Source organism: Emys orbicularis, chromosome 5 (genome assembly GCF_028017835.1).
Source record: "Emys orbicularis isolate rEmyOrb1 chromosome 5, rEmyOrb1.hap1, whole genome shotgun sequence".
Classification (NCBI taxonomy): domain Eukaryota; kingdom Metazoa; phylum Chordata; order Testudines; family Emydidae; genus Emys; species Emys orbicularis.
Window position 1 is genome coordinate 126,888,561 of NC_088687.1, and position 25,518 is coordinate 126,914,078.

Consider the following 25,518-nt stretch of genomic DNA (forward strand, 5'->3'; position numbering starts at 1 on the left):
GGAGCTCGGCTGTTCTCAGTGGTGGCAGATGACAGAACAAGGAGCAATGGTCTCAAGTTGCAGTGGGGGAGGTCTAGGTTGGATATTAGGAAACACTATTTCACTAGAAGAGTGGTGAAGCACTGGAATGCGTTACTTAGGGAGGTGGTGGAGTCTCCTTCCTTGGAGGTTTTTAAGGCCCGGCTTGACAAAGCCCTGGCTGGGATGATTTAGTTGGGAATTGGTCCTGCTTTGAGCAGGGGGTTGGACTAGATGACCTCCTGAGGTCCCTTCCAACCCTGATATTCTATGATTCTATGATTCTCATCCCTTGAAGACCTGGCCTTCGCAGATGATGTCGCTCTCCTATCACATACCCAACACCATATACAAGAAAAAACAACTCGACTCAATGCATTCAGCCAGCAAATTGGACTGAAAATCAACTGCAATAAAACAGATATCATGACCTTTAGTATTGCCTCACCATCACCAGTATGGATAGAGGATTATGTTCTCACCAATGTAGAAACATTCACATACTTGGGCAGCACCATCAGCCAGGACGGTGGAACAAGCCCGGACATCTGGAACAAAATCAGTAAAGCCAGGAACACCTTCAGGAGCTTAAATACAGTCTGGAAATCATCAAAGTACAACACCAAAACCAAACTCAAGATTTATCAGCGCTGTGTACTTTCAACACTACCTTATAGTTCAGAATGCTGGGGAATGAGAAAGTATGACGTGGCCAAACTGTCTTCATTCCATACAACCTGCCTCAGAAAAATCCTCCATATTTTTTGTCCCAGAACAATCTCAAACCAAGATCTATTGACACAATGCAGCCAAGAGGATATGAGCACCATCATTGCTAGGAGGCATTGGACATGGATTGGCCACGTGCTTTGGATGGAAACTGATTCCATCACCAGAGTAGAAATAAGATGGACACCTGAAGACAAGCGAAAACGAGGCCGTCTGAAAACAACATGGCAAAGAGCTGTGGAAGCCAAGCTGAAAAACCTGGGGCACGGCTGGGGAACCATTGAAAGACTTGCCAGAAACAGAATGGAGTGGAGGCGCTCCATCACTGCCCTAAACGCCAGAGGCGTAATAAGAACATGATGATGACACAGATGCACACTTTACATAAAAATTTTAAAAAAAGACATTGATCTCTGATAATCTTAGGGAAGTTAGCTTTAACATATAGGACTGAAAACCTTTAGTTGTGCCTAGAGGTCCTTCATGCCTTATACCTATGGAACCAAGTGAGCTAGGATTAAAAGTTCAGGTTGCTGCTCTACTCTCACCTCGGGTGTTCTCAGAACTAAGGGCATTTAGGTGTTTTGTTTTGATGGGAATTAAGCATCTAAAGACCTTTGAGGATCAGAGCTTAAGCTCTTACAACACACCACATGGGGCTGTACATTACCCCTGCACAAGGGAGCCGCAGCTTCAGCTCCCTTTGTAGCAAACTTCTAACATTTTAATCGTAAAATATCAGGCTTGGAAGGGACCTCAGGAGGTCATCTAGTCCAACCCTCTATTCAAAGCAGGGCCAATCCCCAGACAGATTTTTGCCCCAGAGCCCTAAATGGCCCCCTTCAAGGAAGGAACTCACAACCCTGGGTTTAGCAGGCCAATGCTCAAACCACTGAGCTATGACTTCAACTGGTTCCTTATACTTTGTCACCCCTCCCCGGGTTCCTAAGGAAGTGAGCCCTAAGTAAGGGAGCTGCCCCACCTCCGCGAGACGTAACGCACGCTGGGAAATGCAGACCGGAGAAACGTTGCATGCTGGGTAGTTTAGTCTACGCAGGGCACTCAGTACTCCGGCGAGCGTTGCATGCTGGGTATTGTAGTCTTCCCCGCCCCTCGCTCAGTACGCAGGAGAAATCGTGGAGTACGGCGCTGCGCCTGCCCCAGAACTCCGCCCAGTGCTTCCTCCTCAGAGGGGTATCGCGAATCCGAGGCGGGCATCGCGCTGCGCTCCGCTCCGCTCCCTCCTCCTCTCAGTTCCTCAGGGGTGGGGCCGTTTTCACCGCGAGGCGGGAGTTTGAATCGCTCTCGCGGGTGCCGGCCTCCGCGCTAACTGCCGCCCCTCGCCTCAGCGCGGCCGTTGGCCCGGCCTTTCCCTCGGGAACGACGAGACAGGTCACGGTGCCATTTTGTGCGGTCCTGTTTCCGAACCGCGGCGAGCTCTATGGTGAGTACCTGGCAGAGGGGTGGCCGGGCTAGCGGCTGCGGCGGCCTCTCAACATCCAGGCCGGCAAGGACCTCCGTTCCCGCGTGGCGCGAGGGGGCGGCGGTTAGCCGGCCGCGAGTTCCTCCCCTGCTGCCTGCCAAGGAGGGGGAGCGCGCGGCCGGGGGCGGGTCGTACTCAGCCTCGCTCCCCTTGGGCCCGGCGCGGTTATGACTCCCACCCTCCTGCGCTGCCAGGCCTGCTCGGTCTGCCGAGTTCCCGGGTCCTGTGGTGACGTCCCCGTGTTGTCGGGGGTGAGTGCTGCTTGGCTGAGTGAAAGGGGCCTTCAGACTGACTAATCGGAGTGGGGTTGTCACTTGTTTTTTAGGTGGGTCATGAAGTCCTGAAGGATTTTATAAGCCCGGGTCTTTTTTAAAGCGTTTCCCTGCTTGTTCGCACATTAGAAATTCAGGGCTACCTGGAAGGCCGAAGTAGGGTGATGACATCACAATGAGTAACTATCCCTTCTCACCTCCGTCTTTTTAACACCTAATCAACTAAAGCATGGGAAAAAAGATTTCTGGGTGTTTAGCACCCTTCCTCCCCCCACCCCAAACAAATAGTCCAGCAAAAGTAGCGAAGGCCCAGACTTGACGTTCTTGGTACTTTCAAGGTAATAAACAGAACAAACAAAAACAAAAAAAACCCTTTCGGGCTTTATATGTCCTAAACAAGCAGAAGAGCACAATCCGTAGTTTGCCTTCTTTAAGATAAGGGTGCCTGCAGTCAGCACTGTTTGGTGCACTAGCAGTGTTTCTCATGGTGGAGTGTGCTTTCCTTAGGCCTGGTCTACACTAGGAGCTTATATCGAATTTAGCGCCGTTACATCGAATTAACCCTGCACCCGTCCACACCAGGAAGCTACTTAGTTCGAAATAGAGCTCTTTTAAATTCGACTTCTGTAATCCTCGAAAACGAGAGGAGTAGCGCTAAATTCGAAATGGCAATATCGAATTAGGCTAGGTATGGATGGAAATCGACGGTAATAGCTCCGGGAGCTATCCCACAGTGCACCACTCTGTTGACGCTCTGGACAGCACTTCGAGCTCGGATGCTCTGACCAGCCACACAGGAAAAGCCCCGGGAAAATTTGAATTCCTTTTCCTGTCTGGCCAGTTTGAATCTCATTTTCTGTTTGGACAGCGTGGAGAGCTCAGCAGCACTAGCAACGATGCAGAGCTCTCCAGCAGAGTTGGCCGTGCAATCTAATAGAAAGAGGGCCCCAGCATGGACTGATCGGGAGGTGTTGGATCTCATCGCTGTCTGGGGCGATGAGTCCGTGCTTTCAGAGCTGCGCTCCAAAAGAAGGAATGCAAAGATCTATGAGAAGATCTCTAAAGCCATGGCAGAGAGAGGATACAGCCGGGATGCAACGCAGTGCCGCGTGAAAATCAAGGAGCTGAGACAAGGCTACCAAAAAACCAAAGAGGCAAACCGACGCTCCGGATCCCAGCCCCACACATCACGTTTCTACGAGGCACTGCATTCCATCCTAGGTGCGGCCGCCACCACTACCCCACCAGTGACCGTGGACTCAGAGGATGGGATATTGTCCACGACCGGTTCCTCCTCGGAAATGTTAGGTGACGGGGAAGATGAGGAAGGAGATGAGGAGGACGAGGCAGTCGACAGCGCTTGCACCGCTGATTTCAACGACAGCCAGGAGCTCTTCATCACCCTTACCGAGATCCCCTACCAACCGTCCACAGCCCTTACCCCGGACACCGAATCAGGGGAAGGATCAAGCAGTGAGTGCTTTAAACATCTAAACATTTCATTTTAACATAAGTGGAATATTTATATTGTTAAGAATGGGCTTTTCAGTCACTCAGTTAAACATAGAAACTTTTATTTATAACAAAACAGGAATAATAACTATTTCAGTAATTTGTTGTTCATGATTTATTTGGCTTAGTAAACTTTTTACTACTAACTATGTATAGAAAATCAAGTACTGTCCGGATATTCATGATTAGTCCACAACACGGCCCCTCCACTCTGTAGTCCGTTATGCTCAACTTAAAGGAAAAGGCGGTCAATGTGCCCGGGAATGGACAGACAGTCCTCCTGGGATAGCTCCGCATAGCTCTCCTGGAGGTACCGCTCCAGCATGCGCACGAGGTTCAACGGCAGGGCAATCTTGTTTGGTCCCCCGTGGTAGCACACGTTCCCACGCCATGAGTCCATGAGGTAGTCGGGGATCAGTGCGCGGCACAGCATGGCGGCATATGGCCCAGGCCTCTGCATGCATTCACGCAGCATCCTTCCCCTCTCGGTCTCCGAGATCCTCATGAGGGTTATGTCACACATGACGCCCTGCTTTAAATTAGGGAGGGGAATGTTAGTATTTGGACTGCTTTACAGCCACGCGGTGGAGGCGGCAGAGGGGCAGCATACAGGGATCTTTCCCGGGGACAGCCGCGAGGTGGTGGGACAGGGGCAGAGCTCATGCTTCCCTGATTGCTGCCAGCAGAGAGTGGCCTTGCATTCAGTGCGAAAGGAGCCCAGTGCTACTATTACATGTTTAAGCTGCCACAAGTCTACGGCTTACCATGTTTGCCCGCAGCAGAAGTAGAGGTGTCCTGCAACGCTTCTCTGATCGCAACTGCAGGACCCCAGACACATAAGGCGAGGGCCGAAAATTCGACCTTGTCCTGAGTGCGCATGTGAAAGGTGCAGTGCATGGTGTTGTTCACAGAGAAAGACTATGCTCTTTGTTAGCAACTTCATTTATCTGGCTCAGGAATTTACTCCCTTTTTCCCATTCCCACAGACACATCTGCGACTGTCTCCCAACCCAGCCTGGCATCACACTCCCAGAGGCTAGCGCAGATTAGAAGAAGGAAGAGAAAAACTCGTGAAGACATGTTTTATGAACTTATGGAGTGCTCACGAGAGCAGGCAGCCCAGACGACACAGTGGAGGGAGAACTTGTCACAAATGCACAGAGCAGTCATGGAACGGGAGGAGAGGTGGCGCCAGGAGGACCAGCAGGCTACTCAAACCCTGCTTGGACTAATGAGGGAGCAAACGGAGACGCTCCGGCGCCTAGTGGATGTTCTGCAAGACCGGAGGCAGGAGGACAGAGCACTGCTGCTGTCTATCTCTAACCGCCCTCCCCCGCCACCAAGTCCCACACCCCCCTCACCAAAAGTACAAAGAAGGAGGGGCGGCAAGGGCCGTTAAAACTGTCAGTCGGCCACTGCACACTGCTGCAGCAATGGAAGGCTCTCGTTCCAAACTTTGAAAAGTCCTTTCCTACCCATCTCACACTAGCCCATGTCCAAGTTTCCTTCCCCCCCCCTTTTCATGTGCGGTTCGTAATAAAACATCTGTTTCTGTTAAGTACTGTTTCCGAGAGTGTCTTTTGGAGGGGATTCTGTCTGAAGGGGGGGAAGGGGTTTGTTACTTGGACAGGACAGTCACCTGTAGCAGGCTACAGAGGCGGGGGCAGGTCCAGCATCAGGACACATACACAGCACAGTCACCAGTTACCCTGGTCAGTCTGGGAGGCGGTTTTCTTGTTCTGGGGTGCGAGGGGGTTGATCTGTGACTTTGTGTCGGGGGAGGGCAGTTAGAGATCCTATGCCGCGGTCCTTATCCTGGATCACAGAGCCACGCAGCAGGGGATCTGTTACCCTCCACCCCCTGCCAGAAAGTCACTTGGCCGACACATACATCCAGTCCCGCCCAGGACTGCTGGCAGGCTGCGTTGAAACAACCAACGCAGCACTGCGGAGCCTGTCATTCCCGGACTTTAGAAGCATCATTTGCATCAAAACAGTAAGCCCGCCCCCCGCCACAGTCTGCGTCCCCGGTTTAAAACATTCCCGCGAAAACAGTAGAAAAGGGAACCTTGTTCATTAACAGAACAGAACAGATTTTATTTGTTGGGAAGGTGGGGAAGGGGGTATGTAACTTGGAAGGATAGTCAACAGTAACTGGGTAAAGAAACGGGGGCAGGTTCAGCATCTGTGTCCACAAAGTAAAAAGTCACTGTAGACCCTGTTCAGTCAGGAACCTGGCTTTCAAAGCCTCCCTGATGCACAGTGCGTCCCGCTGTGATCTTCTAATCGCCCTGCTGTCTGGCTGGACGTAATCAGAAGCCAGGCTATTTGCCTCAACCTCCCACCCTGACATATAGGTCTCCCCCTTGCTCTCACACAAATTGTGGAGCACACAGCAAGCAGCTATCACAATGGGGATATTGGTCTCGCTGAGATCACAGCGAGTGAGTAGGCTTCTCCATCTGCCCTTGAGACGGCCAAAAGCACACTCCACCACCATTCTGCACTTGCTGAGCCGGTAGTTGAATAGTTCTTTCCCTGAGTCCAGTGCGCCAGTGTAGGGCTTCATGAGCCAGGGCATTAGCGGGTATGCAGGGTCCCCGAGGATGACTGTAGGCATCTCCACATCCCCAACAGTTACTTTGTGGTCCGGGAAGTAAAGACCTTCCTGCAGCCGTCTACACAGACCAGAGTTCCTGAACACCCTAGCGTCATGAACCTTGCCAGGCCATCCAACGTAGATATTGGTAAAACGTCCCCGATGGTCCACCAGTGCTTGCAGCACCATGGAAAAGTATCCCTTTCTGTTTATGTACTGGCTGGCCTGGTGGTCCGGTCCCAGGATAGGGATGTGAGTCCCATCTATAGCCCCACCGCAGTTTGGGAATCCCATCTCGGCAAAGCCATCTCTGATGAGCTCAACGTTTCCCAGGGTCACTACCTTAGATAGCAGTAGCTTGACGATTGCCCTGGCTACTTGCATAACAGCAACCCCCACGGTAGACTTGCCCACGCCAAACTGGTTAGCGACGGACCGGTAGCTGTCTGGCGTTGCGAGCTTCCAGAGGGCTATGGCCACTCGCTTCTGGACAGTCAGGGCTGCCCGCATCCGGGTGTCCTTTCGCTTCAGGGCAGGGGACAGCAACTCACACAGTTCGAGGAAAGTCCCCTTCCGCATGCGAAAGTTGCGCAGCCACTGGGATTCATCCCAGACCTGCAGCACTATGCGGTCCCACCATTCCGTGCTGGTTTCACGGGCCCAGAATCGCCGTTCAACAGTATCAACAAGACCCAGTGACAGCGAGATGTCCTGGGCGCTGGGTCTCATGTTCTCAGAGAGGTCGGAGCTAGTGTCCGACTTCATGCCGTCACGGTAGTGCCGTAGCCTCCTCTCATGATTGATCTGCAGCTGCCTCTGGTACAGGTGGAGGAGAAGCTGCGAGGCGTTGAGAACTGCCACAACTGCAGCGATGGTCGCAGCGGGATCCATGCTCGCACTGCTGTGGCGTCCGCGCTGTCAGTAATCAGAAAAGCGCGCGAAATTATTTCCCGCCGGCGCTTTCAGGGAGGGAGGGAGGGAGGGAGGGCTTGAGTGACGGACGGATGACGACAGGCGCCCAAAAGCACCCTCGACACATTTTTTTACCCAGAAGGCATTTGGGGCTCGACCCAGAATTCCAAAGGGCAGGGGGGACTGCGGGAACTGTGGGATAGCTGCCCACAGTGCACCGCTTCCAATGTCGACGCTTGCCCCGTTAGTGTGGACTCACAAAGTCTCACAAAGTCGAATTACTGTCCTTAGTGTGGACACACACGTTCGACTTAGTAATATCGATTCCACATAGTCGAATTAACTAAAATCGAAGTACTCTCGTAGTGTAGACAAGGCCTTAGTTGCTGCTAGATTATTCAGGCCCCTTCTTTAATTTAAAAAAAAGAGTTGAAGACTTTACATTGTAATAGAGCCTGGCACACCAGAGTATATACACTGGATACAGTTAATTCATATTCTACATTTAACAATAAATAAATTTTATTATAATCTTTAGATGTGTGTGTAATGGCAGGATCGAAGCTGGGACCTCTGGAGCTTAGTCCATGAGTCTCTACCGCATGAGCTAAAAGCCAACTGTGTGTTAGCTAAGGCTGTAGAGCAGAAACATTTGATCTCTCTCTAAGTCAGGCCTGCACAACATACGGCCCGCGGGCCGCATGCGGCCCGCGGGGGCTCACTGTGCGGCCCGCGGGGGCTCACTCTCAAGCCTGGGAGGAAGGGGGAGCAGCGGCGCGCGAATCAGCTGTTTCGCGCGCCGCGGCCGCTCGGGGTCTCCCTGTCCCTCCCAGGCTCTCAAACCCGGGAGGGAGGGAGAGATCCCGAGCGGCCGCGGCGCGCGAAACAGCTGTTTCGCGCGCCGCTACTCCCCCTCCCTCAGAGCCTGGGAGGGAGGGGGAGAAGCTGCGCCCGCGCCGCGGCCACTCGGAGTCTCCCCCTCCCTCCCAGGCTCTCAAACCCGGGAGGGAGGGGGGGAGAGATCCCGAGCGGCCGCGGCATGCGAAACCGGCCCCCCTGCCCCAAGCGGGACACGGGCAGGGAGCCCTCGCGCGCCGCCACGCCTCCCCCCCCCCCCCGCCCCAAGCGGGACACGGGCAGGGAGCCCTCGCGCGCCGCCGCGCCTCCCCCCCCCCGCCCCAAGCGGGACACGGGCAGGGAGCCCTCGCGCGCCGCCGCGCCTCCCCCCCCCGCCCCAAGCGGGACACGGGCAGGGAGCCCTCGCGCGCCGCCGCGCCTCCCCCCCTCGCCCCAAGCGGGACACGGGCAGGGAGCCCTCGCGCGCTGCCGCCCCCCCCCCCCGCCCCAAGCGGGACACGGGGATGGAGCCCTCGTGCACTGCCGCGCCTCCACCTCCCGCCCCAAGCGGGACACAGAGCCCGCGCACGGCGCCGCACCCCCCAGGCCTCAAGCAGGACACGGAGCCCTCGCGCGCCGCTGCCCCTCCCCACTGCCCCAAGCGGGACACGGGCACGGTGCCCTCGCCCCCCCCCCCCCAGCAGGGACATGGGGCTCAGCCACCGCCCCCGTCCTGAGCGCTTTCCCCCCCCCCCGGGACCCCTGCCCCATCCACCCCCTTCCCTGTCCCCTGACTGCCCTCCGCCGCCCCATCCAACTCCTCTCCTGATTCCCTATCCAACCACCCCTTCTCCCTGTCCCCTGACCACCCTTGGAACCCCTGCCCCTGACTGCCTCCCACCGCCCCATCCAACCTCTGCTCCTTCCTGACTGCCCCCCGGGAGCCTTGCCCCCATTCAATCCCCCTGTTCCCTGCCATCTGACCGCCCCGACCCCTATCCGCCCCCCCCCACCCCCCTGAACTCCCCTGCCCTCTATCCAACACCCCCTCCCTGCTCCCTTACCGCGCTGCCTGGAGGTGGCTGGCGGCGCTACAGCCACGCCGCTCGGCTGGAGCCGGGCCACGCCGCCACCGTGCAGTGCCTGGAGCACCGGGTCAGGCTGAGCTTGCAGCCCCCCTGCTTCCCGCAAATCAGCTGTTTGCGCAGGAAGCCTGGGAGGGCTGAGAAGCAAGCGGCGGCTTCGCGCTCAGGCCCAGGGAGGCGGAGCAGAGGTGAGCTGGGGCGGGGAGCGGTTCCCCTCCACGCCCCTCCCCCCGGGTTACCTGCTGTGGCGCGGGTGGCTCCCCCCACCCCAGCTCACCTCCGCTCCGTCTCCGCCTCCCTGGGCTTGAGCGCGAAGCCACCGCTTGCTTCTCTGCCCTCCCAGGCTTCCCGCGCGAACAGCTGATTCGCGGGAAGCGGGGGGGGGGATGGGGAGAAGCGGGGCAGAGTGTTCAGAGGCGGAGGCGGAGCGGAGGTGAGCTGGGGCCGGGGAGCGGGGCGGAGAGCTGAAGCACCCATGGGGTCGGCTCCTAAGGCGCCACTTTTGGATAATGTGCTCCGGGGGAGCAGCCGCTCCCTCTGCTCCCCCCCAGCTACGGTCCTGGTCACTTCAACTTACCGGTTGTTAAATTTAGAAGCCCTTTTAGAACCGGTTGTTCCGCGCAGGACAACTGGTTCTAAAAGGGCTTCTAAATTTAACAACTGGTTCCCGCGAACCGGTGCGAACCGGCTCCCGCTCACCACTGGAGACTCCCCTTGCCGCTCTCACCCTAGGAGACAGAGACCTCCCAGCAGGGCTGGTGAGTGCGGCCAGGGAAGGGGGAAGGGTGTGGTGGAGTGAGTGTCTGGGAGATGTGCGGGGGGTGCTGGGCTGTGAGGGTGTGGAGGGCGCTGGGCAGCGGGGGAGGTTTGTGTGTTTTGGGGTGCTAGGCAGTGGGGGCCTGTTGGGGGGTGCTGGGCAGTGAGGGAGATCTGTGTGTGTCAGGGCACTGGGGGGTCTGTGTGGGGCATTGTTTAGTTGTGGTGGTGGGGCTGTGGGGAAGGGCACTGGGAGGGAGGGAGGAGAAATCTGTGTGTATTGGGAAACTAGCGAGTGGGGGGAACCCGCGGGGCCGGGAGGTTTCGGCCCTCAGCTGTTTTCTTTGGAGTAATATGGCCCTCGCCGCTTTACGAGTTGTGCAGGCCTGCTCTAAGTGGTCCTGGTGCCACTAGATGGGACACACCCAGGAGGTGTGTGGGTTACATGTGCACCTGTCCTCCTCCCCACATAATTGACAGCGCTTATTATTCTTAATAATTCAAAGTGGCTTTACTGAAATAGTTCCTTCCTGTCCCCAAACAGGAAATAATTGATGGACATTGGAGAGTCAAGAGAAAAATAAAAAGGTTTTAAAGGACAAATTTCCAGGGGCTGAAGGAAAAACCTTAAAAGTAATACTTTGAAGTGAAAGGTAACTAATAACTTTTTAGTGTTTTATCACATTATAAAATATTGGTAGATTTTACACTTTATCTGATATCTGTTCTTAAATACCATGTTTTAAAATGTTGCTGTGATTCTAGGATATCTAATTGTAGGTCTGGATTGTAGGGAAAGCTTTTAATTTAAAGCAAGCAGTTTTGCATAAAAGTGCATTACTTTCTCAGGCTCTAATCCTGCAAATACTTATACCAGGGATCACAACCTATGGCACGCGGCCCGCCAGGGTAAGCATCCTGGCGGGCTGGGCTGGTTTGTTTACCTGCCGCATCCGCAGGTTCAGCTGATCGCGGCTCCCACTGGCCGCGGTTCACCTCTTCAGGCCAATGTGGGCTGCGGGAAGCGGCGCTGGCCGAGGGATGTGCTGGCCGCCGCGTCTTGCAGCCCCCATTGGCCTTGATTGGCGAACTGCAGCCAGTGGGAGCTGCGATCGGCCGAACCTGCGGACGCAGCAGGTAAACAAACCGGCCCGGCTCGCCAGGGTGCTTACCCTGGCGGGCTGCATTCCAAAGGTTGCCGATCCTTGAATTATACACTTACTTAACTTGACTAACATGAGTAGTCCCACTAAAATCAGCGGGACTACTCATGTTAGTGAAGTTAAGCTAGTGGATGAAGTTAGGACTTCACTTGGCATCAAAATTGCAAAGCAACTGAAAATATTTTTGTTAAATGGTTATATTTAGAAACCAATTATTATAATTCAAGGATGACTAATTCGGTTTTGTAAATGTGGGGGAATTGATACACTGCAAATCCTATTCGCATGGTATTTCCTTATTTGTGATCTGACACTTGCTTTTTTCTGTGCAGTGCCTTTTCTTATTAAAATCCCTGAATACGTATTTTAAACAACTTTTTTTTATTTACCATTGGGCTAGCAGACTCCAGATTTTCCTTGTGTTTGGATATTTTTTAAGGCTGCTTGTAGATCTTTATATTCATAGCAAAAGTGTTGCTTGTAATCATGAACAGTGGAAATCAATTTGTGGAAACTTTAAAGAAAGTTGGTTATCCAAAAGCTGCTCAGCTTAATGGAGAAGACTTTGACTGGTTGTTTGAAACTGTGGAAGATAAATCATTTTTGGAGTGGTTTTGTGGAAATGTGAATGAGCAGCATGTGTTAGCTGAAAAAGAACTGCAAGCTTTTGATGCTCTTCTTAAATCTGGCAAGCCCATTTTAGAAGAAGAGGCTTTGGATGAAGTTCTTAAAACCTGCAAAACCTTCGATTCAAAATCAAGTAGCATGGAAGAAGGAGAACTTCAGAAGCTAGAGGAAGAGTTTCAAGCTCTTCAGAAAATTAAAAACCTAAAAATTCATCGTCGTAATAAGCTTCAAATGATGGCCTCAACAAACAGCCATATGTCACTGAAGTTAAATGATAAAGCAGAAGAAGCAGCTAAAATTCTGAAAGAGAGACAAGGAATTTTCACTGCTATAAATACTAAGATAAATAATGAACTTCACTCTCTTACTGAAGGAGTTAAGAAGTTGACCTTTTTCTTCACCTTTTCTGACTCAGAACAAGGCTTAGGTCCTCATCCAGTATTTTTATCCCAACTTGCCTTGGATAAATATTTGTGTCAGGAAGAGAAAAGCACTGCAGCTCTTACTTCATACACAAAAAAACAGTTTTTTCAAGGTATATCAGAATTGGTTGAAAGCTCAAATGAAGAAAATTTCCAACTTGTAGATATAAGCAAACCATTAATTTGTGATGAGAACAATGAAGTCTGCAAGGAGAGACTTGAGATGGCTAGGCTGCAGATGGCATATATTTGTGCTCAACATCAGCTAATTCAACGTAAAGCTAAAGATTTAAGCATAAACTCAGCTGTACAATGGGCAGAGAATAATCTTCAGTCCTTAAAGAACAAGGTAAGCTGTTAAAGAGAATTATGTATTCTAGTGGAAGTCTAAACAAAACCCAGACTTGTTATTCTGGATTTAACAAAAAACTAACTGATAATTACTCACTTTTTAACTTGAATTGTATTCCTTTAGTGGTAATAACAAAATTTAATACTTATAAAATAGCACCAGATTCTGGTGCATTTAGTGAAATATAATTTCTTAGGTATCAAATGGTCTTGTTAGTACCATGTCTCCTAGCTTTCTATAAATGTAGTAATTCTAGAAATATTTTTAAAAACTCGTTGGTCCTTTGATTTTGTACTGTTGATTTCATTTGATCTATACTATATGAAAGAATGGAGAGCCTACTGCATGTATATAATATATTTATACAAGTAGAGACTGAGGTTGAGTTTAAAAATTTTCTTTGCATATTGGGCAAAAATTTAAAATAGTAAACATTTTCCTGCCGATTTTCTTGTTTAGCATAACTATTTAATACCTGCCACACCCCATCTACCTTTTGCGTGAAGAATTTTTAAAGTTACAAATTACTGTTTTGAATTTGGCTAATCACAAATAGGATTCAGTTTGACTAAAAAGATGGAGGTTTTAATCTTTTTATTGACCAGACCATTCAGGATTTTCTGTGTTTGTTTACTTTTTTGAATGGTAGTTCTAGATGTCCCTTGATTTTCACAGAAGAGCCATCATTCCTTGAGGGAAAGAAGTCTGGCGGCTGGGAAAGTGGTGGGGAAACAAGGATCAGATGTGTCTGCGAAAGTTTGGCTGACTAGAGGAAACATTTTGGTTGGGAGGTTTGGCGTGGGGAGCTAATTTGTCGGGGAGGAGCGTGTGCAAGGGAGCCGGGTTGGCATGAGGGAATCAGATTGGAGGCCATGTCACACTACTAATGGAAAACGCCACATACAGAACCAAGAGGAAAGGATGGGTTAGATAAGACTGGTATCTCAAAAAATTTCCAAAATAAAACTCCAATAATTTTGGAATCACCTTATGAAAGTGTAGTGGTGATTTCCCTCCCCACCATACAACTTTAAAACCTCGGTTATGTATCTGGTACCATAAGAATTGTTTGCATATGGCATAATGGTTAAGGCTATGTTTTAGTCACGGGTATTTTTGGTAAAAGTCATGGACAGGTCATGTGCAGTAAACAAAAATTCACAGCCCGTGACCTGTCCATGACTTTTACTAAAAAATACCCCTGACTAAAATGGGGGGGGGGGGGGGGAGGATCAACTCAGGGGGTGCCACAGGTGCTGGAAAAGGGGGTGTGGCCTGGGGAAGCACCACGGGTGTTGGGGAACGGGGGCGCAGGTGCTGCAGGGGGAAGGGGTTGGTGGGGCTGGGGCAGGCTCCTTACTCAGCTCCTGGGAAGTGGTGGCCCCAGCTCCCTGGCTCTGCAGGCTGCCTCTGCTCCGCCCCAAGCCCCAGTTCTGCAGCTCCTGTTGGCTGGGAACCTTGCCAATGGGAGGTGTGGGGGTGGAGCTACAGGAGTGGAGGGAGAGGAGCACACACCCCCCCCCCCCCTCCAAGTAAGCTGCGGCTCCAAGCCCTGAGCCCCCTCACACCCAAACTCCTGCTGCTGGGGTTGGGGGGGAGGGGGAGAAGACTGCCCCAGCAGCAGCCAGTGCTAATGACCCAGGGGCTGCCCGAGCTGCTCTGGCGGCTCCTGGGCCAGCCGCACTGGGCTGCTGCAGAGGTCCCGGAAAGTCGCGGAATCCATGACCTCTGTGACAAACACGGAGCCTTAATAATGGTTGATGAGTAGGACTGTGGTTATGATAAGCAAGACTGCAAAACATATTTATTAAAAATTTGTCACTTCTTGGATAAGAACATATCTGCCAGTTCCTACTCTTGGGTCCCTCCTTTCCTCAGCAGTACAGAGACAGCTAGCGTTGTTGTGAATGAGGTCATCAGGGACTACCTTCGGTTGTTGTGATTTTCATTGTCCTGAAAAACTTAGGTATTAAAGAACAGTGTTTAACACATATACATTGTGGTTCACTTTTAAAATCATATTTACTTCTCAGACATAAAAAGGCTCACGTTGTCCAAGATGAAAAGCTGCCAATTCTAAGTAAAATACAAACACAATAACTGAACTGACAAATGACCATTTTTTTATATCTAGCCTTAGAGACTGATATGCTACTGTTTTAGCTTCAGAACCTAGTTTATTATGAAATATTGAGAAAACCAATCTGTAAATGTGATTAAAATATGCTTCATGGTGTGCTGCCTGGACATCAGTGCAGGTATTAATTGATAAAATTCTGAACTCAGCAGTTCTGTCCTTTGATTTTACTTCCATAATTTTCTACTACTTTGATTCAACAAATGGTGGCAGTCCTATGGAAATATTTCTTTGGGTCTTTCCTTAATCTTACATCTCCTCAGCTATTTTCCATTTGACTTGGTAATTGCATGATCCTTAATATGGAGTTAAAACTAAATTCTTTAGGGAAAATGGGAAATGGTAGCATGGAACATGAATAAAAATGTTAGTAGTCTTTGAATATGTTCTTACAAGTACTTTTGTTTTGCTTTTTGTAGACTTTTGGAAAAGAACACCTTGAGGCTAGAATTTCTAGCTTAAACAGTGACATTTCAAAAATAAAAAAACAGCTAACTCAAATAAATAATGAAATACTGCCTTCCCTGGTGAAGGAGAATGCACAGCTATTGAACATGCCTGTGGTGAAAGGAGATTTTGATTTGCAGATTGCTAGACAGGACTACTATACATCAAGACAAGATCAAGTATGCAATCAGTTGCTAAAACAGAAAGCATCATTTGAACTTCTTCAGCTAGCTTATGAAATTGAATTGAGGAAACATCGGGATATCCATCGTCAACTTGAGAACATAATACAAGATCTGAAACAGAGCAGCAAGGCCCTAGAACAGAGACTGGAGATGATGTCTGACCCACTTATAACTCAGCGTGCAGTACCACGGAACACTATTGATTCAAGGGATGATGCCTCTCATAGGTAAATATTGTACAGTGGTTGTCAAACTTTGATATGAAGTATTATGTAGGAGCTAGTAGACCTCTGTGTAAGTTGCCTACCATTTGCCATTATAACCTTCTTGCAATCTCTTACTGAGAAGCTCTAATTAACTGCAGCAGGCCTTTGAAATTCCAACCAGGGACAAATCCTTGGGGCTAGACACTTGCTTTTACTTGTCCTGTGAAATTCTGTTTGGGTTTGGATGAAATAGTTAACTGTTCAAATTTCCATTTCCCTGCTTTTCATGGTGTTGCTCCGGAAAACTTTAGCAGCATGCCAGCATGGCATTGCCCGCCATGCCAAGTATTGATATAAGAGATTGAGGCATTCTACGTACCAATTAGCTCTCTTTTGTCCGAATAGAAGGACATGTAGTCATGGTCACACGTGATCTGGCTCTCTAGGTCTATTCTAGCAGCATGCCAGAATAACTGAGTGTGAATGTTCTAAGGCCAGGCCCATGCTGCAGTTGGGGCAGCAGAACACACTGAACTGGGAATACCTAATACTTGCTAGAGCAGGATAAAGAGGGAGAGTACCAGGCTGGAATGAACTGCCCCCTGGATCAAGCATGGTACCCCCTTTAGGGTACCATCTGTGGCAGGATCCTCCCCACCTCTGAAGGGGGTACAGAGCTGGGTTTGGTTCCCCCCAATTACTCCCAGGCCTAACTTAGCCCCAATGGCCACTGCCCCACGTTGGAATAATAGGATTCTCCTGCTTTTAGCTGATGTAGCTATCTAGTCCTGTAGCTCAATGGTCGGAAGGTGGTGGGGTGCTGTAGGTTCAGGATTCAAACCCTGCTGATGACACTTTGGGGGCTTTTGTTCCAATTGTATATTTATAGACTTATTTTTACCTTTTAAAAAAACCTATTAAAATACATAGCAAAAGAACTATATTAAAAGAACACTTTGGTTATGTTAGGGGGCTTATTCCTTCACCCTCTCACTTCCCTGGTCCTTCTCGCATGAACAGAGAGCAACAATACCCGAAGTCCAAAGATGCAAACAATTCGATGTTTATTGGGGTGAACTTCCAGCAAGCATGATTCCAGTTTCCTTCCTCAGTGTCCCCCTTCCCAGCTCTGACACTACAGAGCCATCCCTGCTCCCATTCCCTGTTCCCATTCCCCCCCTTAACAAAACATGATTCCAATTCCCCCACCCCTGTTCCCATTCCCCCCCTTAACAAAACATGATTCCAATTCCCCCACCCCCGTTCCCTGTTCCCATTCCCCCCCTACTTCCTGATTGATTGCAGACTATATAGTAAAACTTGGTTCTGCTTAGCTATACCTTAACCAATCATTTTACTGAAATTTAACTAACCAATCCTAACACATTGTAACATGGTTATTTAACCAATTATATCCCACCACCATAATTGGTTTACACCCAACGAAATTAATTATACAGCAGACAGAAACAATCTCAGAACCAGACAGAGATTATACAGACAAGCAACAGGGAAGTGAAGACTACAGTGACAGAACAATACAGAAGTGAGGATTTCACATTCCAGCTATTGATAAGTGAGTTCTTGCCAGACAGGATGCTATCAAACTAAGTTTCCTTTTACATCTTCTAGGCTCTTCTCTTTCTCTGGAGGTGATAGGAATACAATCCTGTCCTGATATTCCTAACAGCCCAATAGCACCTTATTTCAATGTGACTAGTTTGGAATGTAAGGATGTGACCATACATTTCCCAGTTTATGGCTGGCCTCTGCTGCTTAGCCGAAGGCCTTAGCCTAAGAACCAGGCCTCAGACTGTCACAGTGAGAGAAGGCCCTTACACATACAGAGAGTGATTTTGAGTCTTTCTTTTATACCTCTATAACTAGCTAAGTGATAAGAATACACCTAAATTCTTAAAGTATAGGCCTTTGCAGACAGGCCTGAATATCTATATCCTAACAGTGAAGCTCTCAGAAGATAAGAAAAGTTGGATTTACGGTTCCCTGTGCAACTTTAATTCTGCTCCCTTGGTAATACTGCATGTATATTCATAACTTGAGTCTCATGGTATTTGGGTTTTACTTAAAGCCTCAACTTTTTGAATCCGAGTATTACATAAAAAAATCTCACTTTTCATTTAAAAACAACAAAAAAGTCCTCATGGTTGTGCAGAAAAGCTTGAAAACAAGAATAGAGTGCATGCTAAAAGCTCAGAAACCAAAAGGCACATGAAAAGAACCTTTGGCTTAAAAATTAGACTTATTTGTAAAACACATACCTTATGATTTTGGGGGGCATGACTCATGTGTTTTGACTGTTTGGAGTTAGCAGTAAGTATGATATGGTAGAACAGTGATTCTTAACCTGAGGCCCCATCAGCGCAGAGCTGTGGCCCATGTGACATCCTCAGGGCAATACAGGTAGTATTGGATGCTGCCCACAATAGTAAATAGGTTGAGAACCACTGCAATAGAACCTCAGAGTTAAGAACTGACTAGTCAACCACATGCCTCATTTGGAACAGGAGTATGCAGTCAGGTAGCAGTAGAGATTCATAGATTCATAGATTCTAGGACTGGAAGGGACCTCGAGAGGTCATCGAGTCCAGTCCCCTGCCCGCATGGCAGGACCAAATACTGTCTAGACCATCCCTGATAGACATTTATCTAACCTACTCTTAAATATCTCCAGAGATGGAGATTCCACAACCTCCCTAGGCAATTTATTCCAGTGTTTAACCACCCTGACAGTTAGGAACTTTTTCCTAATGTCCAACCTAGACCTCCCTTGCTTCAGTTTAAGCCCATTGCTTCTTGTTCTATCCTCATAGGCTAAGGTGAACAAGTTTTCTCCCTCCTCCTTATGACACCCTTTTCGATACCTGAAAACTGCTATCATGTCCCCTCTCAGTCTTCTCTTTTCCAAACTAAACAAACCCAATTCTTTCAGCCTTCCTTCATAGGTCATGTTCTCAAGACCTTTAATCATTCTTGTTGCTCTTCTCTGGACCCTTTCCAATTTCTCCACATCTTTCTTGAAATGCGGTGCCCAGAACTGGACACAATACTCCAGCTGAGGCCTAACCAGAGCAGAGTAGAGCGGAAGAATGACTTCTCGTGTCTTGCTCACAACACACCTGTTAATACATCCCAGAATCATGTTTGCTTTTTTTGCAACAGCATCACACTGTTGACTCATATTTAGCTTGTGGTCCACTATAACCCCTAGATCCCTTTCTGCTGTACTCCTTCCTAGACAGTCTCTTCCCATTCTGTATGTGTGAAACTGATTTTTTCTTCCTAAGTGGAGCACTTTGCATTTGTCTTTGTTGAACTTCATCCTGTTTAACTCAGACCATTTCTCCAATTTGTCCAGATCATTTTGAATTATGACCCTGTCCTCCAAAGCAGTTGGATGAAAAAAGCAGTTTACAGATGAAAAACAAAAAAACCCCAATTACAGCTCAGTACTGTGTTAAACGTAAACTACTAATAAAAATAAAGGGAAAGCTTTAAAAAAAAATTGACAGGGTAAGGAAACTGTTTCTGTGCTTGTGTCATTTAAATCAGTGGTTCTCAAACTTTTCTACTGGTGACCACTTTCACACAGCAAGCCTCTGAGTGTGACCCTCCCCCTTATAAATTAAAACGTTTTTATATATTTAACACCATTATAAATGCTGGATGCAAAGCGGAGTTTGTGGTGGGGCTGACACCTCGCAATCCCCCCTGTAATAATCTCGTGATCCCCGGAGAGGTCCTGATCCCCAGTTTGAGAACCCCTGATTTAAATTAAGATGCTTAAAAGCAGCTTTTTTCTTCTGCATAGTAAACTTTCAAAGGTGTATTAAGTTAATGTTCACTTGTAAACTTTTGAAAGAACAACTATAACGTTTTGTTCAGAGTTACCAACAATCTTCATTCTTGAGATGCTTATGACTCTTGTATGACTGTACAATCTTTAACATGATTACATAAATTTTTTCCCCCTCCCACCTAATGCTATAAGAATGCAACACAATATAGCAGACTTCACTACTTGCTGGGTGACTGCTGTCCCCTCAATGATACAGTCAACTAAAATGTTACCTTTGGACTAGTTCCCTCATCATATTTAGTCATAAATACCATGTTGAAAATTTAATGAAGATTAGTATGGATTAATGGCAGGTATGTCAAGGTCCAAAAGTAGACTGATTTACAGAGATACTCAGTATCTCCCATTTCCACTGAAGTGAGTGTGAACTACAGTTGCACAGCATGTTTGGAAAATTACCGGTAGGTCATACTTTATTTGGTGTCAAAATAGGGACTTAAATTTAGGCACCCCAATTTGAAAATGTAGGCCCTAATGTACAAAACTGGCTTTGTTTTGATTCAAATTATGAGGTACAGCAGTATGAGTGGGTTGGGATGCTAGAGAGGTGCAAGGTAACTTATTCTACAGATCTATAAACTACTAAGTGATAAAGATGTGATAAAGATGATAAAAGCGTTAATTATATTCAATTTTTGATTGTATTGCTAAAATAGTAGAATTTATGGCAACATAGAGCAATAACAGTGTACTAAATTCAGATGCATCAGTGTCCCAAAAGTAAAGAATAACATTTTAAATAGGTTAGCAGTTGAGTATCTAGAGTTCTATCATTTACAGGAAGGAACATGTGTTACAAATTCATAAGTACTGTATATTTTTAAGGGATACTTAAAAATTTCTGCCATTAGAGAGTTATCTTAAAATTCACTCCTGTCAGAATCAGTTTGACCATCTATTATACAAGTAATTCCTAAGATTACTGAATAGAGGAAAAACATTTTTCTGATTTTTTTTTTTCCAGTTTATTTTATGTATTTGAAAGTACTTTGTAGCTAGTTTCACTATTTACCTTTTATACATTCATTTTTCCTGTTTGTGTAGGGTTTTTTTTCCCCCTCAGGGAGAATTATTTTTTCAAATATAAGAAAATGCTTGCTAAAGCACAAAAATTGGCAGTGGGACTTGGGTAGGTGTACTGTCCTCAAACTACTTTTAAACTAATTATTTTAAATAGACTAGATTTCAAGTTGACAGTGTCCCTTTAATTGCAGCTTGAAATATTTCAGACTCCAACCAACCAAGGCTTAAACCAAAAAATTAGGGTGGTCTAGAAGTGACCAGGAGCAGTTCAGAAGTTAGCAAGATGAATCACTCTGACATTGTTGGGCAGGACTGTACTTTCCTTTTCATCAGAATGACTTCCCAGAGATGAATGTGAAAAAGCTCTGTCTTAACTAATCAACTGGTGGCATAAATGTGTACTGAATTTTTTAAAAGATGAATGTTGCATATCTAATTTTTGTCACTGTAGGCTATACCAGCTTTTGGAAGGAGAGAATCAGAAACAACAATTGTTTAGAACGCATGAAGGTATTGAACAAGTGGCTCAGAAATTAAAGCAAGACGTTACTTCAGTGCAAGATCAGCTAGCAGTATCTTCTCAAGAACAATATCTCTTTTTGTCTAAGCTGGATAGTGATTTAGATGCACTTTGTGACTCTCTGTATTGTGGGGGAAATAAGATCTTGCTTAGTAACCAGGTAAGTCCTTATTGTAGAACTACAGCTATTGCTGCATTAGTAAGCATATTTTGCAAATGATTAGTTATACAGACAAAAGGATCTGAACATGTAGTTAAATATATTATTTTTATCTATTTCTCTAGTTAATACTTCCTTTAGTATTAAAGAAGTAAAAGTAGCTTTTTTCCAAATGTGTAATTATCATATAGGTCATAGTCATTAGTCATGGCAGTTTAACAACTGATGTATACCTCTTTGTAGGGTATGCATTTCATCAGAGTATATTATGTCATAAATTGCATCTATGAATTTCTAATAGAAAAACTTAAGATGTTTCTTTCCTGCTACTGTGGTATGGTTTGATGGAAATATATGGGCTGAAATACAATGTTATACTACCACTTTAAAAATCTATAGTAATATTTTTTCCTGGCAGCAACTCTTTCTAAGAATGTCTTTGTTCTGTGTTTATGTAGTGCAGGGGAGGGCAAACTATGGCCCATGGGTCAGATCCAGCCCATCAGGGCTTTCAGTCTGGTCCATGGGATTGCCAGCCCCATGGTGCAGCAGGGCTAAGGCAGGCTCCTTGCCTGCCCTGGCCTCGCGCTGCTCCCGGAAGCAGCCGGCACCCATGTCCCTGCGGCCCCTGGGGGGGGCAGAGGGCTCCATGCGCTGCCCTCACCTGCAGGCACCACCCCCCACAGCTCCCATTGGCTGGGAACGGGGAACCGCGGCCAGTGGGAACTTCGAGGGTGGTACCCACAGGCGAGGGCAGCGCGCAGTGGAGCCACCTGCCCCACCCCACCCCCAGGAACCACTGCCAGACATGCTGGCCACTTCTGGGAGCGGCGCGGGTCCAGGGCAGGCAGGGAGCCTGCCTTATCCCTGCTGTGCGCTGCTGCCACCCCAGAGCCACTCGAGGTAAGCAGTGCCAGGCCAGAGCCTGCACCCCAACCCCCCCCTGCACCCTAACCACCATCTTGAGCCTCTTGCTGCACCCCTCCTGCACCCCAGCCCCCTGCCCTGATTACCCTCCTGCACCCCGCAACCCTCCTGCACCCCGCATCCCTCCTGCACATCACACCCCCTCCTAATATAATGTGGTCCTGGCCCATGACTAGGCTCCATGATAATACAAATAATAATAATAATTAATAACAAAAGCAGCTTAGACATTTGCATTGAGTCCTTATAACATAATCAAATGAATAGCCTACCTATGCTAAAAAGATTAAGATAATTCAAGCTATGAAGCAGTGAAAGATGGAAAAATACAGGTGCCAATAATCTGGTTCCAGTTTAAATCTATGAAGCGTTATTTTTGTCTAAGGGTAGGTCTACACTTACCCGGTAGTTCGGCGGCGAGCGATCAAACTTCTGGGTTCGACTTATCGCGTCTTGTCTGGACGCGATAAGTCGAACCCGGAAGTGCTCGCCGTCGACTGCGGTACTCCTGCTTGGCGAGAGGAGTACCGCGGAGTCGACGGGGGAGTCTGCCTGCCGCGTGTGGACCGAGGTAAGTTCAAACTAAGGTACTTCGAACTTCAGCTACCTTAGTTCGAATTGGGGGGTTAGTGTAGACCTGCCCTAAGTGCGAGGAGTACTTTTAGAATTGTAACTACTTTTAATGTGAGTAAAATTGTTGTTCTTACCAATACCAGACAGATGGATAGATTCTGATACCCTTGTTCACATTAAGTGCTAGCTGTCTCTACTTGTAATCTCACTTAGTTGAGTGGGATTGTTTGTAAAGTAAAATACTATTCAGTGTGAGTAAGGGTATTACAGTCTGGCCCAAATGAGTTCTACAAATCAAATGAGATTAATTACCTTGTACCTCGTACTTTTGCTTCTTTTCATTAGGCATATCCTGTGTGTTGTGCAAACCTGCCTCCAAAAACTAAAATATTTTTATATTGTAGTTGAATTAATGTATCAACAATGCAAATGTAATAAACTTTCCTTTTTTTTTAATTTCTGTTAGGAACTAACAGAACAACTTTATCAACTGGAAGTGAACTTAAATAAACTAAATCAGCTTATTATGGATCTTCTTGCTGATGTAAAGGCCAAGAGAAAGGTTTTAGAGACAAATACACTGCATCAGATGGAAAGAAAATTGTATGTGTATTTTTTCAAAGATGAAGACTATTTGAAAGATATTGTGGAGAAGCTAGAGCATCAGTCTCAGGCTCAAACAGTTGGTCTAGAGGATTAAACATTAAATGCATCTTTGTTCTACTGTTAAGATGTGGAAATATTTAGTGTAGACTTTTCTTTATGATTCAGTAGGAAAACAAACTTTTTGGATAAGTGCTTATAAACTAATATATCATTATCAGCCTTATCAAGAACAGACTGTAAGCTCCTTTATAGTTTTTGGCGTACAGAGACTTTGGATTCATACTTCAGTTTGTGAGGGTTTGCTTTACAAGAGAGGGAATGCATTAAGTATCTAGATACTGCTAGACTACATATTACCCAATGTTACTTAATTTGCAGAGTAAAATGCAGATTCCTGCTTCCATGATATGCTTTTCCTTTGTGTTCAGATGCTATGAAATCCTTCTTCATATGTGATCTGCAAAGTTAGTGCAGGGAGGGCAAGGAGCGGCTGTTGAATATAGTATGCTTCCTTCTGAAGCAGATGGTTTTCCTAATAGTAAAATTTTACAGTAACTTCTGTCCTGCGATCCTTTGAGAGGATGTAAGGTGCAGTTGTGCAAAAGTGACAGCATGTTTGGGTATAGACCAAGTATATCTGCTTTTTTTCCTACAAACTGTCCAAAATCCCTTGGATTAATTGATTGCCCTTCTTTCCTCTTCATGCTACTCTTCCAAACTCTTCCTAGAATCTTGAAGTTCTAAGAGCAAGAGTTTTGAACTTGCCTTTTGTAGGAGGGTGTCCCAAAGATGTTTGTATTCAGCACATAATTAATCTGCTATGAAATGTTTCTTTTTTGGCTCACTCTAGAATTTGTAGTAACACAAATTTCAGAATGTTTTAATAACTCTGCCAGACTTATTCAGTTTTTAATAAGAAAGATTTTTGACTCATCAACTGCAACCCCAAGATATGTGTAGCAAACAATATAAGAAACTTGTTATAGATTAAAGAGAATTAAATGTGATTTCACACAATTATGATGCCTTTTCTCTACTGTGCCCATTGGATCTGGATCCTGATGGGAGCAACAATTCTACTTGCTTTCAGGTCATATACAGATATTTTTATAAATATGTATTTCATAAAGGGAAGCAAATTAAGACTGGCTATTTTTATAACTGCAGGTAACATTGTTTTTAGTGTATAAATAACATTTTAAATATGTTTTGAACTGTAAAATTGTATTTGATAATTACCTTTCATGTTTAAATGTATAAGAGCATAGCCTCTGTTAAAAGTATTAAGTACTTTAAAATATTTGACGTTTGTAAGTCTGCACTGTCTTTTTTGAACCCTATTAAATGTTTAATCATCTTGACTATAAACATCAATAAATCATATCAAGGGTAAAAACACTACAAGTTAATGGAATGTGTCCTCCTACACCCTTTATTAAAAAGAAAAAAACACAATAAGTGCATTTATGTCCTTAATATTAAGTGATTTAAATCCACAAACATAAGAATGTTTCAGGTTAATGGTGGGATTGGTTGTGACAAGCATAACATTTCTATATATTCTGATCCATGGTATATTGTACCTTTTTGCCTGCCAAATTCTAAATCTAATCTAGATTTGCCACCTGAGATAAGACTGACCCCTTCCACAAGAGAAAAAGTTAGTCTACATTTAAAAAACCTCTTCCTCTAGGGAGAAGCTATACACCTAAGGAACAATTTCTTGACTGTTGTTTTTCTACCCAAGGTAGGAAAAGAGGCTTGGTCATGACTACATTCTTGACCTGGGACATATCCTGGACAGAGAGGAGAAGCATTTGCAATGCTTATGGTCATGAGCTAAGATGAGTGGTTCCCTCTAAAGAGGGAGAAAACATTTCCTGTGTGGTGATAGAATTTGATTTGGACATGTACTAGTGATGTGAAGGGAGCCAAGAGTGGCCAGTGAATAGTCAAGACCTCTGTATGGGAATAAGTTATTTAACCACTACTGAACTGCCAGTTGTATTCACCAATACTATGGAGTTTGAACCCCAGTTGAGAGATGACCCCTAGAAATACTGTAAGGCACACTATGTAAGTTTTTAATA

The 25,518-nt window shown here is 46.7% G+C and overlaps 2 protein-coding genes across 2 annotated transcripts in view; both read left to right on the top strand.

The window, feature by feature from the left end:
- The first annotated feature begins 10,832 nt into the window (after positions 1-10,832).
- The window catches only part of POLN (DNA polymerase nu), a 205,173-nt gene continuing 190,487 nt past the window's right edge, over positions 10,833-25,518 (top strand). Inside the window, exon 1 of the mRNA XM_065405742.1 lies at positions 10,833-10,856. The gene's annotated coding sequence lies outside the window, so the exon portion shown is untranslated. The remainder of the gene's footprint in view (positions 10,857-25,518) is intronic.
- On the top strand, positions 11,763-24,798 carry HAUS3 (HAUS augmin like complex subunit 3). Its single transcript, XM_065404811.1, has 4 exons — positions 11,763-12,764; positions 15,324-15,763; positions 21,094-21,322; positions 23,289-24,798. Exons 1-4 carry the CDS (start codon positions 11,853-11,855, stop codon positions 23,520-23,522), a joined length of 1,815 nt encoding a protein of 604 aa, XP_065260883.1. The 5' UTR covers positions 11,763-11,852; the 3' UTR covers positions 23,523-24,798.